This window comes from Zonotrichia leucophrys, chromosome 1 (genome assembly GCF_028769735.1).
Source record: "Zonotrichia leucophrys gambelii isolate GWCS_2022_RI chromosome 1, RI_Zleu_2.0, whole genome shotgun sequence".
NCBI lineage: Eukaryota > Metazoa > Chordata > Aves > Passeriformes > Passerellidae > Zonotrichia > Zonotrichia leucophrys.
This window is the reverse complement of record NC_088169.1, coordinates 12,388,910-12,405,883: the sequence shown is the minus strand read 5'-3', so window position 1 is coordinate 12,405,883 and position 16,974 is coordinate 12,388,910. Positions and strand designations below refer to the sequence as shown.

Sequence of the window (16,974 nt, the reverse complement as noted above, 5' to 3'; positions counted from 1 at the left end):
GTCATGAATAGGCATGATGAGGGATGCTGCCTGGACAGTACTGAGCTGTGTGAATCCATCACTGAGCTCTCTCTGGTGAGGCTGGAGACTGACAATTATCAGAGGTCTTTTCCTGAGGAAAAAAAAAAGCAGTTTTGTAAGTGTAAACCCATCTGGCCCATTTTAGAGATGTATTTATAAAGAAACCATGCTTTAAGTGCTTAATTCTCAAAGCAACTCCTTCAAATGTAGATGGGAATGTTGTAAAAGCCCAAGCTTAGAGAAGATACTCTTAGTCTGTGTGTGTTCTCTTGTCAGTTTTACCCCTTGTATCTCTTCTCCTTTTCTTTTTAACAAGTTACCTGTTCATTTAAAATAAATTTGATTTAAAAGGGTTTGGTGTCTTAAATAAAAACCACCAAACAGCTTTTTCCTTTCTCTTAATGTATTTTATACTTTAGGATCTCATTATTTTAACACTTGAAAATCTATTGAATAACAGATGAAAATTAAAACCTTCACTTATATATACAAAAAGATTCTTGGTAACTTTATACTTGTGAACATTTGGAACTGGTAAGATTAAGGAAAAATTAACTTGATAATTTGTCACCTCTTCTTATCACCATATTCAGGAAAAAAATAAAGGCAAACAAAGAAAAGAAACACCCAAAAAGCATCACATGATAAGTGAGTTAGAGCACAGTTTGAGGAAATAATTTTTGGGAAAAAAATCCCCAAATAACATAAAAAAACCCCAAATCCAGTAAAAGGGAATCCTGCATATGAAGTTTCTGAACTACTGTCCTGAAGGAATGCTCGAGAAGCCACTGGGGGGGCTAGTGACCTGCTGGGCCAACTGGCCTACACCAATTTTTAAACTTCCTTAAACTCGTGCTGTTGAGTTTTCTTTTGTTTTATTTGCTACTTATCTGGTCCTTCAAGTTAGAGACATAGGGAAAACTCTTTTACTTCTAACACATGAGCATTTTTTACCCTCTGCCATATGTGCATGCTCCAGAGGGCTCTGCTGCCACATTTTCTGCGCCTGAGAGGTTTGACATCTACTGTATCGTTCACGCTCTAGCTGTAACCAGCAAACTCAGATCTTCTTTCTTCTTCTTCTTCCTCTTCCTCTTCTTCTTCGTCTTCTTCTTCTTCTTCGTCTTCTTCTTCGTCTTCGACTTCATCTTTGTCTTCTTCTTCTTCTTCGTCTTCATCTTTGTCTTCTTCCTCCTCCTCCTCCTCCTCCTCCTCTTCTTCTTCTTCTTCTTCTTCTTCTTCTTCTTCCTTCTCTTCCTCTTCCTCTGCCTCTTCCTCTTCCTCTTCCTCTTCCTCTTCCTCTTCTTCATTATTCCTACCTGGGGACTTTTAATTTTCTTTTTCTCTTTCTGTACTGGGAGCCCATTGTCTTGGTTTTCTTACCTCATACTGTTTGTGTTACTCTACTTCCTGTACCTGCCTCTTTGAGTTTTGTTTCATCCCAACAGCCTTGGTTTGTGACAAAGAGCATGAGATGAGTCAGACTGACTGTGCAGTTGGTATTTAGAATTGAAATAAGGAAGTCACCAGTGGGTATCTGCAATTCTATGATTTTTTTGATAATGTTTTGACCTTTTGAAAGAAAATTCTGTTGGGGATCTCAGCTGACAAAAATCCACCCAAAATTTTTGAGAACCTAGTATCTGACAGTTTAGAAGTATCCACTTCAAACAATAAATTTAAACATTCTGAAATATTTCCAGAATGCTTCTCTTATGGAGCAGGAAGCCTTAGCTGCATCTGCTAAAGGATCTGCTGTTGCGATGGAAACTTGGATGTGCCTCAGACAAAATTCTGTCTCTGGCAATTGACACTGTCACTGTTGCAGAACAGAGTTCTTTAGTGGATCAAAACATTTAATCATAATTTTTGCAAAATTCACTCCAAATACTGAAGGATGCCTATGCAAAAATTCTAGTAACCTTGCTTCTTCAGGGACTGAGAAGACAGTAAAATGTCCTCCCTTTTTTTCCCCCTGCCATGTCCTTCTATAAATATTTAAATAATGCGATTCATTAACATGAACTAAACATGATTCTTAAACATACAGGAAGAAATTAAAGAGAATATTTAATTGTGAAAATTGTATAGGCAAACAGCTCCCTTTATACTGCTCCCTGTCATCTGATAAGGGGACACTCCTATGTAGTTAGTTTACTCTTAAACCTGAATTTGATGGATTTTTCAGAACCTGTTTTCAAGGGATGAGTCTTCCAAGAACAAAAAAAAAAAGCATTTTCCCAATTTGGAAAAACAGAATTAAGTGACTTTTTATGATATTTTCAAGACCCATGATAAAAACCCAAATAAATAAAATATTCCAAGTAACACCTTAATGGAGAAATTGCACAATTTACACTAATAAAAATATTCTTCAAAAGGTGAGTGATTTTCAATTACATGTACAGGTAAGAATGGGAATTGTCTCTTTACCAGCTTAAATGCAGCAAGAGGGATCCATATTCAGTGGATCCTATCTTTGACTTGCATAAACCTTAAACAACCTTATTTGCTTTATACAGCCAGTTTCTCAAACATTGTAACAAATTATGCTTAGTTCTTCATTATAAGGAAATGATTTTATGTTTGATTGCCTTACAAGTCTGTGAATTAGATCAACAGCTAAGGGTCATTCTGTTCAAAAATTTATGCTTCTAACACTATTCTCTGATTTGATGGTTACTTACAGGGTTGCATTTTCTGTAGAAAACTGGACTCTAGTGTTTTGTAAATTAAGTTTTCTTATTCTTTATCCCAAAGTATTTCTATTCCCTCTTATTGAACAGAAAAAGGAAACAGATATCAAGAATTTGATCTTTGAGATTCTGCCATGTCTGATACACAAAAGTCCATTATGAAAAAAGCAGTCAGCTCGTAGAGGATGAGAATGGTGATAAGGAGGTGAATCTTTCCTCAGTGCTCTCTGCAGGATCCTCTGTCAGCAGGCCAGGGGTAAAATGCATTTACAGAACAGTAGGAGAGAAATCTTACACCATCACAGTGTGCTCCTGGGGAGTACTCAACTTTATTCACTCATTTGCTCCCCACCTGGAAACTCAAATGAAAAAAAAAATTCAAGCAGTTTTGTCTTTCTGCCTGATTGAATCACAGAGTGGAATGTGGGAAGACAGACAAAGTTCCCTAATCTCTCCCTGCCTTGCTTATCAACATCCAGAAGCAGATGTAGCAACAGGTTTCAGGAGAGAACACAAGCTCATGAAGTCTGTAGGTAATGCACAACATTTTGTCCTGGGAGTATGGGCATTGAAGGCTATGGTCAACAAACTGGCCTTAGATTGCAACATCCTTCTTTCTATAATTAATCACAAGATTAGTTTTAATTAACATCTGTAAAATGTTGCCACTTCTGTTTTAAGGCATGCTCAGTGCTGATGAATATGTGGCTCTTGGTGTTTTGCCTGAGTGCCCATTTATTAGACTTTTATTTCTATTTTCATTGCATTGCAGAAACTCAACTTACTGTATGAAAGTGTCCATTTCGCTGACGGTGGGTGAAAATGACACCGGACTCTGCTACAATTCAAAGATGAAATATTTTGAAAAAGCTGAACTTAGCAAAAGCAAGGAAATCTCATGTCCTGAAATTGAGGATTTTTTATTTCCATTTAGGGAGCCTGAAATTCTGTGGTATAAGGTAAGGAATACAAGAGATTTGTACCTTCAAATGTATATTATGCAATGTTCTTAGGATTATCTTGATGTAAATGTGTTATGAAGCTTGAGTTGTTTTTAATCTTGTCAAGAAAAGACAACAGAACCAATGGTAGAAAAGAATTAACTAACTGAGAAATTAAAATGCTTCCTTTACTAAACTGCATGGGAAATCTATGTCTGCTTTACCTGAATAAACAGCTTAATTTTGCAGCATAAAATTCAGCAAACACTACCAAAATTTTTGTTTTTACATGTATATTTAAAGTTATATTTGCAAATATAGTTTCATTGTTTTTATCAATAAGTTTATTTCAATATTGTGTTATGCTTTCTAGCTCATTACTTAAGGGCCAAGTTCTTGCAAGCAGTGCAGTAGAATTAATTATGGTATACAAGACTGTGCTACCTAAAAATTAAAATTTGTGGCCTGGCCAAATTAACTGATAGCATATCTAAGATAGGAGAAGTGTAGCCAACTATTTTCTTATTCTCATCTTGTAGATAAAATACTTTTTTCTGTTAAGAATGCATCTTTTCTAGGTAAAGAGAGCTTTGATTCTAAGATTGTTTTAGAAAGAGATATATAGCATCCTTATTTCTCCTCATTCTCATCTTCTGTTTCTCTACATTTTTTAATTATAATGTTTTTTAAAAATTAAATTAAAAAAATCCCCTGCAGCTTGAGCTACTGGCAATATAAAAGTCATAGATTGCAGACATAAGTGTAATGCTAAATAAGTAAATTAAATACGAGCAACTCAGCAAACCAATGTAAAAAATAACCCACCAAAGGAATCAACTCCCTCTTCTAGCCAGAGGCATAAATATCAAGTCTGGTGATAAAATTAGTTTTAACCAACATCTAAATAGGCTGGATTTTTACATATTTAGTTTATATACATTTATATCTAGGCTGCGTACTTGCCTAACCACCTTTACTTTGGGCAGCATTGTCCACAGTGATACATTTAAAGTCTAAGAACACGATCCCTGAAGTTTTATATTCTCTTTAAACAGGAATGCAAGTCAAAGACATGGAGATCAAGTATTGTGTTTAAAAAGGACACTCTTGTCATTCGGGAAGTTAGAGAGGATGACATTGGAAATTACACTTGTGAGCTAAAATATGGATTCTTTGTTGTCAGAAGAACTACGGAGTTGACAGTTACAGGTAATTACAGGCTCTTTCTATCTCTTCTATTTTGAAAAAAAGCCCACTGAATATTTTTGTTCAAGTTGTGTGGTTTTGAATCATACCATTTGCACACATCTTTGCTGTGTGCCTAGGTATGAATGGTTGATACGTTAAAACTGTTCTGAATACATCACAGTGGTATCTGTAATACCTTGGCAAGTCTAAGTTTTGCTCTGTTTGAAAAGCTTGTGGTCAGCTTTTTTTTTTTATGTTTGTTTATTTTGAGTGCACCGTGTGGTCAAGGAATGGGTAAATTCAGAAAGCATGTCCTCTTACAGAGAAAAAAAATATGTCTATCATAATCTGTCATGCTATTAAATTACTTGGGACATAAAAAAAGCTGTAGCTATAACTCCATGGTACAACCTCTGATTGTCTTTGAACATGAGAACAGCTGTAGTCACAACCCAAGAGCAGTAGCTCTGTCCCAGTGAGGCCATTTCAAGTGTTGAGCAGTGCATGATGAGGGACAGGAGCATTTTTCCTCTGTTATTATCTCCCCACTTTCTCTAGTTTATAGTTCAAGAACTTCCTGATCTCAATCATCATGCACTGTAGTTACCAATTAATCTATTTTTCATTTGTCTGATTATTTTTTAAATCCATTTAGTCTTGGCTTCGAAAACATTTTGAAGTATTAAGTTCCACATAGTAATTACATAACATGAATAAACTCTATAATTCAGCAAACAGCAATTGCATAAGATGCATTTAATATAACTTGGTTTTAAAACTACCACATCAATATTTAAAATCCATTATGAATTAAAGCAAAATATATGCTGTAATAGTTGCATCCATTGCAGCAGAACAATGTGAAGAATGGTCCATTGAATTTTCAATTCCTCACCAGACCTTTAACCTCCATTTTACAATTATTTAAAACATATAGCTGAACATACATGTAAGGTAACTATGGGCTTTTACAATTATAGGATTACAATGTTAGGGAGGGTGCATCATGATATATGTAATCCTCTGTAGTTTCATGATATATTTCCTAACAGAAGGAGGATTTTTCTGGCAAATTAGAGGTGAAATAGATCCATATGGTTGACAAAGAGGATTGTGTGTTAAAGTTCTTGCACGTTCAAAATATCAAGTAAATCAAGAAAAGTCTTCCAAAATAATGATGTGCGTTGTTCTTAATCTTTTTTTTGTATCTAATATATAAATATGAGGCACAGCAGTAACTTGTAACACGCCTATGTTAAGCATTAGGTTGAATTGCAACAGTTTTCTTTAATGGTAAAAAGTTTGATTTCTCATTCACTGTAACCCATTTTCCCTCGACATTGACAGAAATTATGGTCAATTAATGAATGCAATTTTCCACTGTTGGATGTGTCTGGAAATCATACTGTTTATGTTGTTTTGAGAGATTCAAGTAATCAATCATATTTATTTAAACTCAATAAGCAGGATCTCTTTGTTGTTGTACAACATTGATTTGTTTCGTCAGTACAGATAGGCAATTACTGTCAAGTGATTAACCTCACAATAAACATCCATATATTCTGTTTGATTGACTCTGATATAAAGAAAGCAGAGAAAGATTCTTCAAGTGTGTGATTTATACCAGAATAATGTCAATTATCTTTTGCAATACTTGGTACCTGGGTTTCAAAAGTACATATTTACTGTATTTTTAAGTGATGCCTTCTGTCCCTTTGGTTGGTGCTCCACTGCAGAGCAGTATTTCAACAAGCCTAGACTGAGAAAAGAAAAAGAAAAAAAGCATTGGAGTCAGATTCATGTTACTATTTGTAGGAATAGTTTAAAAAAAATGTAATTCATCACTTGTAGTGTAGGTAGGAGTTCAGTATTTAATGTTTAACTAGACAAAGACAGAAAGAGACTTGGCTGATTTTGATGTGCTAAAATGAATGAATTCATAGGGAGGGAACCTTTCAATTTCCACCTCTGCAAACCCCGGCAGATTTAAGGATAACCTCCAAATCAGTAAACCCCATATAATCTTTACAATATTATGTGAATAAACAGAACAAGCAGATATATTTAATCATAATACGAATTTTTTTACACCTGTTCCTCACCACCTCTTCTCTCTGGGCAACTTTGGATGGTCACCACTTAAGGATTCCCTTCCTTTTTCCCACACAATGTGTTTTGTCAGAATTGCTGTCTCCTTTAGGGAAACCTGCTGGTCTTACAGACCATTAACTATGGATGCAATTATAAACATGTTCTTTTCAATACTGGTGTTGTATATTCATGTTATAACCTCCCTGCTTTAGACCTTAAATGTCTGTGTGCCTCATAGTGAAACATGGAATGGCTCGTATTCTGATTTATCATTACAGTTGAAAAATAAGAAGGGAATCCACACATTTAGAAAAAGATAAAGCTCACTTAATAGGCAGTATCCATCTCATCTAAGTATAGCAGTTGAAAACCCCTAAGCCATGGAGAAAGATAATTTCCTTTGTGTTTAAAAAAATGAGAAAAGAAATTGCCGCTTCTTAGCTTAAATTATAAGCACTCAATGTCACCTTGGATACACCTTTATAATACACCTTTAGAGTAACAACTATTTCATGGCTTACTTATTGTTGTTGTTGTTGTTTTGGGGTTTTTTTTTGTTTTTTTTTTCTTTGGTCTTAATGGAAATGTTTTTAAATATTTTGAAGATCTGTGTCTCATGCTGAAAACATATGAGTGATTTGAATCAATTTCTTTATTGTTCTGAGATCGGAACTATAAATTCCCTGTTTTTCAAAACAAAAACTATATACTGATTATCTTAACTTGTAACTAATCAAAATATTCACATAAAAAGCGTAATTGGTAGGTTTTTTGGGTTTTGGTTATGCAATTACACATTCTACAATGTCCTGCAATGTACAAAGTCATTTGTAGGCTTTTATAGTTCAGATTAGCAGGTTTTCTTTTATATGTGAAATTTTAATTAAGGCATTCCTGCTGTCTCTGACATAATTAATTAAGAATGTTTTGAGTATTGGGAAAGAATCCTATTAGTAAAGTACAGTGTTAATTTAGTCGTAGTGCACAACATGGGTCAAAAATACTTTTGGTGATTTATTTTATTTAAATTCTAGGTTTAACAACTATTGTTTGGTTTTTTTTTTTAACCTATAGTACTAAGTCATTTGCAAACTCTTTCTTCTTTTGAAGGGTTTTCTTCAGGTCAAATGAAGTCCAGCCTGTGTCAGAGAGAATGTACCCATTCCCACTGCAATAGCATATAGTTCTCCATCATGAACATCATAAAACAAACAGACCCTATCAGCCTTGCAGTTGGGACTTTACTTATTCTGTTTTAGTTTTAAATATTAGAGTACTTTTTTCCATTCTGTCAGAAGTAAGAAAACCTTATACCTTGCAGATGGAAACAGAGCTAATCAGTACGTCGTTAATCCTGAAGCCTTTCCTCAGAGATACCCTTTGTTTTCTTTAATAAATGATTAGACCCTAAGAAGTTCCCTCGGAAACAATTCCTGCTGGAATGAGCACAGTTTTAGATTTACAGATTCCAGCATGTTTACAATCAAGCTATAGGAATAATAAATTGTCAGAGTAATTTTTTTATTATTTAAATTCAGCCTGCTTGGTTTATCAAATTTCTGCAATAATCTTGAAAGTGCCAGTTTACTCTTTTCTGTCTTCAACCCATGACTTTTTTCATCTTTAGATTTTTTTAGGCAATAAAAAAGGAATGCATTCTTTCTCATTCAGTTATGCTGTAGTCAGCTCTTAGTGCTGTTAAAAGTTTGGGTCATATTGAATAAGCTTTGTCTCTTTTGCTTTCTGACAGATTTAGTCCTCATTAGCATAATGGGAAATCTTAAATGACTACATGTATGTATGTATTTTTAGAGATGGAAAGATCACTGTAAAAATAAATAGTATGAAGAAATAATTATAATTAAATTATATACCTTGCCTCACTGCTCAAAACATGTGAATCTTTTATATGCAGCTAGCCACCATATATTGTGAATAAAAAACAAAACAAAACAAATCCTGAAAGAGGACACACATGCACACATACTTTGAAGGTTATAACCTGCTTTAAGTGGTCTGTATTTTATTTGTGTAAGACAAAATGTTCACTATTTTTTCCCCAAAAAAGTTGGCTTCAATTTCTTCCAGGTGTGCTGCTCTTTCACATTCAATACATCAGAATGCAGAGAGGTGCTGCCATAAGTATATTCCTCTTTATTTTTAGCAGGTGCTAGGTGAGAAAAGTATTAAAGAACAAAGAGAGTTGTTTTCCAAGTATTTAGAGATTTAGCACAGACTCTGCTTGGTTTCTGAAGTTAATGACTGGTATGAACCATATTGAATGCACCCAGCAAGTACTTGATTCAGCTGATCCCAATAATTATCAGAGCTGATGTTCATTTCTCTGGCTCATCATTAATTTAATTCAATTCCAGAACATACTCAGATAGAAGTTCTATTTACCATTATTCTGTGCAAAGACTAATAAAATATAAAGCAAACAATAGACTCATTATGAAAGCAGCATGTTCAAAATACTAAGCTAGCATTTTAAAATCCATAAAATCCTGTAGGTTTAACACAGTTATGGCTGAACAGTAGGATGATTTTTTTTGTGTAAATTAGAAATGAGTGATTTGCAATCATTTTATGTGCAATCATTTTAATGCACCTGAAAACAAGGATCTAAATTAATTTCCTGTGTGTATTTGAGAAATAATAATCAAAACATTATATTGATGTTGGATAAAATGTTCTCTATAAATGTTTATTTTACATATTTATTGTAAATGGGTTTAGAGGGTCATTCAAAAGCAGGCTTATGAAAACAGCAATGAGCAAAGCTTTATGTATTTTACTGCAAAGGAAGTGAAGATGATGTCATGTACTTCATGTTATAAATTGCAATTATGAATTAGAAAAACAGCTTCAGCACTTTGGCAAAGAGATGCAAAAGTTAAAGTGAGAAACAATTCCAGATTTTCAACCTTGCTTCTGGTCACTGTTTGACAATTCTGCCTTTGTCATATGCTGCTCACAAAGACCAGATTTAATTATTAGAGTTTATTCCTATCATGATTAGGGTAGAGAGAAGATCCTCTAGAAAGTAATTCAAAGAAGTAGGCAAAGCAGGGTGGTCAGATGAATAAAGACCTGAGGGATAATTTGTTCTCTTTGGGTGATATGTTTGTGTGCTCATCATTCTGGACAATGTCCAGTTTCATGCACAGGATGCTGCTCTCTTTCTGTTATTTACCAAAAGTCCTCCAGGATGTGGCCAATAGTAGTTGATGATGCAGTCATGATTTCTGCTGGAGCCCTGTACTCCCTGTGGACAATACAGTGACAGTAAAAGTGAGGGGGATGTTTCAGTAATTGGTAAGAAATAGAAGAAATCTTAGTCCATCATCTCAATGAAGAATTCCACTTAAATTAGCAAATTAGATATTATGCAAGAGGTGCAGTGCATTACCCTGCATACTGTTGTTAAATTTACAACAATTTTCTTTATTTCTAAGTGTTATTATAAACCTGATATATTTTTTAATTTATACTACTTTTTCCTGAATATTTTTTTTTCTTCAATTTTGGCTTTGTGTGTAAGGTTAAAGACTAATATAAAATAATAAGTCAAAAAAGTTGATTTTCTACTTCAGGTGAGGGGAAAAAAATAAGGAAATGACATTTTCAAAATATAAGTTTGTTTGTGTGAGTCAGTTTTCCTTTCTTCATGAGTCATAGGAGAATACTGAAATAAAAGCAATGTGAATGGATGTTGTTACCAGGATCATTGTTTCAATTTAGTGTAGTGAAATCGTTAAGATGAATTCTACAGAGAGAAAGAATTTGCAGACAAAAGTTTATAACAAAAAAGTGCTAGTGACAACTAAAAATATAAAAGACTATAAACTTGTAGTTCAATAATATCTCACAAAATTAAATAAATCTGTTATTAAGGCACCCAAGATGCTTGTTAAACAACCTTTGAAAAAGTAGATTACACTGAATGTTAATGTTTCACGTTATTGCTATGGAATCTGAAGACTTCATTTTACTTTTACATTCCCCTAGAGTATGTTAAATCCACCTATACTGTCCTAACTGAGCATTTGTCATTTCCAAAGCTTTTCTTATACTGCTTTAGATAATTTGTATGTACAGTAGAGTCTTTCAGGATTGTACTTTAATAAACCAGAGTATAAAATGTACCTGTACAATAGCATAAGGTCCTTGTGTTGTCCCCATCCTAAAAACAATCTGTACACATTCTTAAAAACAGTCTATACATAATTAGACTGACTAAATATTTAGGTTTAAAATAGAGATGATTTTTCCAATGCTTTCAGTGTCTTTCAAATGGCTTAGGCAAGTTCTAAACTCAGAGCTGCTAAGCAATGTTGGTAATACAGATGTTCAAAGAGAAATTCCAGACAATACATGTACCTGAAATCATTGCAATTGTTTTTAAAAGCAGAATTTTTTTTACAGAAGAAAAGGAAAGACACCTCATTTTGGCTGCAGCAATATCCCATGGAGACATGTGTGTTAATAGAATAGTAGCCTGAAAATCATCTAGAATGTAGATGATCTCCACTATATGAAAAGAGTAACTTCTCTTAAAGAGTATTGACATCCTCCGAAATATTGTCATCTTCCATCCACCAACACCCCAAGGGAAAAAAAGGCTTTTTTCATGCTGTCTCAAAGTATTAATAAATTACCCAAAACGTTCTATTGTTTACAGTATATAAACAATAGAAAAACAGTGCATACCAAATTTAAGAAACAAGTTTTACTTGGAATTCTATTGTATTTACAAGGATCCCCGTGGCAGGAGGGAAGGAATGATGAATCTGACGCCATGTTCTCAGAAGGCTAATTTATTATTTTATGATACTATATTATATTAAAGAATGCTATACTAAACTATACTAAAGAATACAGAAAGGATACTTACAGAAGGCTAAAACGATAATAATAAAAACTCCTGACTCTCTCCAGAGTCCCGACACAGCTTCGCCCTGATTGGCCAACGAGTGAAAACACTCACACTAGAAACCAATTAAATGATTGGAGATTGTTGTATAAACAATCTCCAAACACATTCTCCATGAGCAAAACAGAGGAGAAGCAAATGAGATAATTATTGTTTTCATTTTTCTCTGAGACTTCTCGGCTTCCCAGGAGAAAAATCCTGGCTGAAGGGATTTTTCAGAAAATGTGAATGTGACAGAATTCTATCATTACAAGTGTGAATCAAGACTGAAATCTTAGTTTCTCTGAGATCGGTGTCCATTTGCCCATTGACTTAAAGAGTCAATATTTCGTCTTTTGACTTTCTGGTTATGAAAGATCAGAACTTATGTTAATTTTAAAAATTGAAATAAATTTTTAAAAAATCCAGCTCTTCAAATCACCCTGATGTTTTATTGGTTATTCTGTCATGCAATTTTTTCCAATTAATGAATGAAACAATTTTATAAAGGTAATTTAAATATTCTTTCCTCATGCTTTAAGAACAGGCAAAATGCATGGTAGCTGCATAGTGATCCTCCAAAACAGGATGAACAAGAGTTTTTTTTTTTTACTGTAATAAAAAGGAAAAACCTACCCATCTATTTCTACATGACTATAAATTACAAATTTTAATTCTGAATGTCTGAAACTATAGTTCCTCCTAGTGTACTCACTTTTGTAAACAGTTTGTTTCAATCCTTATTGGAATAAATTTGGGTAAAACACCTACTGACTTACTGTAGAAATAGAACTAAAATTCAGCAGTCAAGAGAAATAACTCTAGGGTATTTTATCTGAAAAGTTTAAAACTTAAAGATATGTTAAAGGGAATAGAAATTACTACATCAAAATTGTGTAAGAATTTAACTTCTGATGCTTTACTTATCTATGTGAGAGCTTAATGCAGGAAAACAATTTCACCAGCTTTTTTTTTTCTCTGTGTGAATGTGATAACACATAAGAATTGTTTGAATATGAAAAAGAAATTGGAACCAGCAATGACATTTTTCCATTTCTATAATGCAGTTTTTTCTTTTGCTTTGGAGTATTATGTTCACACCCAGAACAGGATTAATTTAAAAATATTAGATATAACTTTATAGAAATATGACTGAGGAGTGATATAAATCGGTGAATTTCCTCCACATTCTTTAAACAAAGTGAAGATGGAAGAACTAGAGTAGAAAGATGCCTGTGAGTTTTCCCCCTTTCTAAATCATTCTGTTTCACCTCACTGCATTCTTCCCATGTTCAACAAGAGGATTATATTTCTCCAGACACTTGATATGACAACGAACATTTCCAGCCCTTAACAAGCCCTTTGTGGAACTACTAGTCCCACAGCATAATTTTACTCAAGTTGTGGAAGGTTTATTTATGGTGCATACATGACCTGTTGTGTGCACTTTTCCCCTAGAGGTAAGACTCCTCTCACCTAAGTTTAATATTTATACCCACTGGCATATGAGCTGCTGCTCCTCCTGGCAATTCTGTGATGTGACTGATATCCTCTTTATGCCAATGCGTGGAACATCAGATGAGCTGAGTTTTATAGAATTCCACTTCCATCTCTTGACTATCCAAGGCTTTAGTTGACAAACTTAAATATAAATTTATAATATAGGCATCTAAATCACATGAATACTACTCCAAGGTTTCATGGTTGTTATGGTTATAACCTTTGGAAATGGCAAGCTGCCTCTACATTATATTTTCTTGTTATAAAATAAGTGTAAAATTTCATGTCAGCTTTTCAAAGCAGACAAGTACAAATCTGTAGTAGAAATATTATTTTTTTTTTAAACAAGATGTACAGCTGAGGAAAAAAAAAGCACAAGCTTTTGGATGTACAAGGCTGTCTTTAAATCTCAGGGGCTTAATGTACCAGTCGATCTAATGAAATCTATTGCTTTTACCTTGATATGCCTAAAGCAACATTACTGTTATTATTTTTCATGGTATTTAAGTTTTCTTAGGATGGAATCACAGCATGCATCTCTTTAAGCTAGCTGCAGTATGAAAAATAAGTATAGGGGTTTTTATTAAAAATATTTCTGTTTTGATTAATTTTGGCAGTTAGAATAAACTGTGCTGCAGTGTGTCACTTGTGTTACACCGAGTTTCCCTTTTTCATTTTGTGTTTTATTTGAAAGTGATGATTGTGACTACAAGACAACTGGAAGCTTTCCTTTTATACTTCACTATTCTCAATTCAATGCAAACTAAATATAAAGAAAAATGAGTCCTCTTTGAAAACAATGGTTTTGGCTTGAGAGCTGCAGTAAACAGAATAAATGTTTTATTATAAAGTAGGTGGGTTACGACACTTCAGTGTAGAGATGGAAAATTTATTTTAAGCTCCTATTTCTGTTCAGTACTTACACACATCTTCTAACAGGGCATTTTTTATGTTCCTGTCAATAGTCTCTAATGCCCAGCTGAGTAAAGAACTGAGGAGAGAGGTGATTTTTGTTTTCTTGTGGTATAGCTCTGCCAGGAAACCTTGTGTCTTCCTTGCACATCCAAGTGAGAAGTGCAACTTGCCATGAACATCTGGTTCCTCCAGAGCTTTGAGCCTGGCACTAGAGCCCCAGCACCAGCTGCCTTATGGCATCCTGTGCTTTACCTGTTCTAACATGAACTGCTCAGACCCTCTGACTCCTTGCATTTTCACTGAAATGAAAATGCACGTGTCTTTGTAATTGCCTCTCACTTTGTGATTTCAGTGGCCCAAGCCATTCTCTCTCAAATCCTCTTTGCCCAGCCTGCCCCATGAACACCCAAACCAGCGACACATTTTGGGTCTTGGTGTCACATCTGAGGTGCAGCATCAGGAGGAACCTTTGAGGGGCCACTCTGCCTCCCCACAAACACTGCTCTGGCTGTTCCTGCCCTCCAGCAAACCTCCCATCTGCCCATCCCACCCTGGGCAAAATGTGGGTAGTGAGAGCAGAAGAGCCAAATCTTGGGAGGAAAGGCAGCACAAAAATAATCCCCTGAGATGGAGGGAGCAAGGGCCACTGCTCCTGTGGGACCAAAGTGAGCACCTTCCCAGCAGGCCACAGCCTCCAGGCCAGCAGCCACCCCTCCATGCTGCAGCAGAGCCTTGCTGACATCCTGTTTTGAATGTTCAGGTGTTTTGCTCCTTCAAAACAATTCCATTGGTTTTTCGGAGTTTTTGAGCTAGCGTTCAGAATTCAAGAAGTCACTCATAAATAAAGAGGCAAAGGGCAAAAAATGCATTGTGATAAGCTCATTTAAATAGAAATTGGCTCATTCCTTTGTGTGGGTTGCATATGCTTTTTTATTCTTTTAATTTAATATCTAGATTTTTATGAGAAAATTCAGTTTTCTGAGGAGCTACTCTGACACCACCAGGAAAAATGAAAAATTAAGACTAGGTGAGCTGTTTGTCATTTTCATACAGCTAGCCTGGTCTAGACTTTTTGCTTACATTTGAGCAGTGACAGTTTATTAGGATGAATGGGAGGGCAGGAATAGAGATTTAGGAAGAAAATACACTTTACTAAATGTGGATAATGTGACATTTAGTAGAGATTATGTGATCCCATGAGGAAAAGCATTTATTGTTTTTCCTATTCTCATCCACAAATAAAAAGCTAAACACTTATGTAGGAAATAGCCCTGTGCAGCTATTTCTCTTCCTAAGAGAACCTCCAAAGACTGAAGAAAAATGCTTGAAAGATCTAGTCTGGCTTTTGAAAAGTCAAGGACATTTCAAAATGCTTTTGCACATATTCTGTAATGTCTTATACTAATATATTATAAATGGTAGTTGGCAGATTACATCTCGTATTTTCAAAAGCTAATGTCTGTAGTGTTCTGCTCTAGATGTCTTCTTGTCTATGTGGTTCAAAAACATCTTTGTGATCTGTCAGAGTAGTTTTGATATGTACATGAAGCTGAGAGAACAAGGATTTACAAACTCTACTCGAAAGACATACAGGTAGAACTGCCTGCTAGGGGCTGGGCAGAGAGCATAAAGCACTGAAGGTGTCTTACTTTAGACTATAGTAAAAATAATTTGGAAAAAAATATTATAAATACAAGTTCAGGGTCTTATTTTTACTTAATAGTTCCATAAGACACGTGATAACTGTCAGTATTTTTATTTTATAATCTGTCCTTTGAAAACAGCAGTCCTTAAAAATGCTACTGTATTAAAAAAGAAAACGAATCCAAACAAGATAAATTATGGGAGGGTTGAGCCTTACAGGCCAAATTAAAAGACTTTCACAACTTGAAAGTTTTCTTTCTGCTTCTGAATGTATGGCAAACTCATTCTTCTAAGAAAACATGAGCTGATCTGGTACCCTTATTAAACTGAGTGCTTCAGAGTACCAAAGGGCAGAAAACTTGCATTAACTTGATTAAAAATACTAGACACAGTCAACAGAAAAATGAAAAATTTACTTCTGTAATTTTAAAAGGATTTTGTGGGCTGAAAGGAGGGTTTTTTAATAAGTTAATTGTTGCAGAATGAATAACTACATATCATTCATGTAGGGTCCTCGCAGCTCCTGCTCATGTATATTATGGAAGAGGAAATAAAATTAGTAGAGTAAGAAATGCAATTCTGATTCAAAAACTGAATTGGAGGTGGTCTTAATTCTTGTTTGTTTATGGCAATTGAAAACATCTAGTTAAATTAACTGAACTACTGTTACATTTTCAGGATGTGGATTGTACCTTCAACATGTGTAGAAAAAGGGTATTTATTCTTTTAGAGGCCTTTTAGCATTGTCAGCAAGTTAGGACAGAAAAATTTTTTTTCTGCCATTTCAGCCATTAAAAGAGAAGCTAACCAAGTGCTAAACCTCTAATCTGTAAGGGATTTTGAGAAAAGAAAAAAATCGCTTGTACTGGATTGGTGGGCTGTTATGTTAAAAATTTGAAAGAGGGTGAAAAGTGTACTCATCTACAGCTAAGAGACATTTGGTGATTTTTTTATCTCTTTTACCTCTAATAAAAACAATAGTTATATTATATTAAAATCAGTTTTACCTCTTCTACTTTTAATTATAAATATTCAAGTGTTTTAATTAAACACATGCACACAC

At 34.4% G+C, this 16,974-nt stretch overlaps 1 protein-coding gene across 4 annotated transcripts in view; it reads left to right on the top strand.

Moving 5' to 3' along the window:
* IL1RAPL1 (interleukin 1 receptor accessory protein like 1) overlaps positions 1-16,974 on the top strand; it is a 686,647-nt gene that overhangs the window by 412,611 nt on the left and 257,062 nt on the right. For all 4 annotated transcript variants that reach the window (XM_064707010.1, XM_064707004.1, XM_064707014.1 and 1 more), the window contains exons 4-5: positions 3,490-3,676; positions 4,714-4,867. In XM_064707010.1, coding sequence (XP_064563080.1) covers positions 3,490-3,676; positions 4,714-4,867 — 341 coding nt within the window. The remainder of the gene's footprint in view (positions 1-3,489; positions 3,677-4,713; positions 4,868-16,974) is intronic.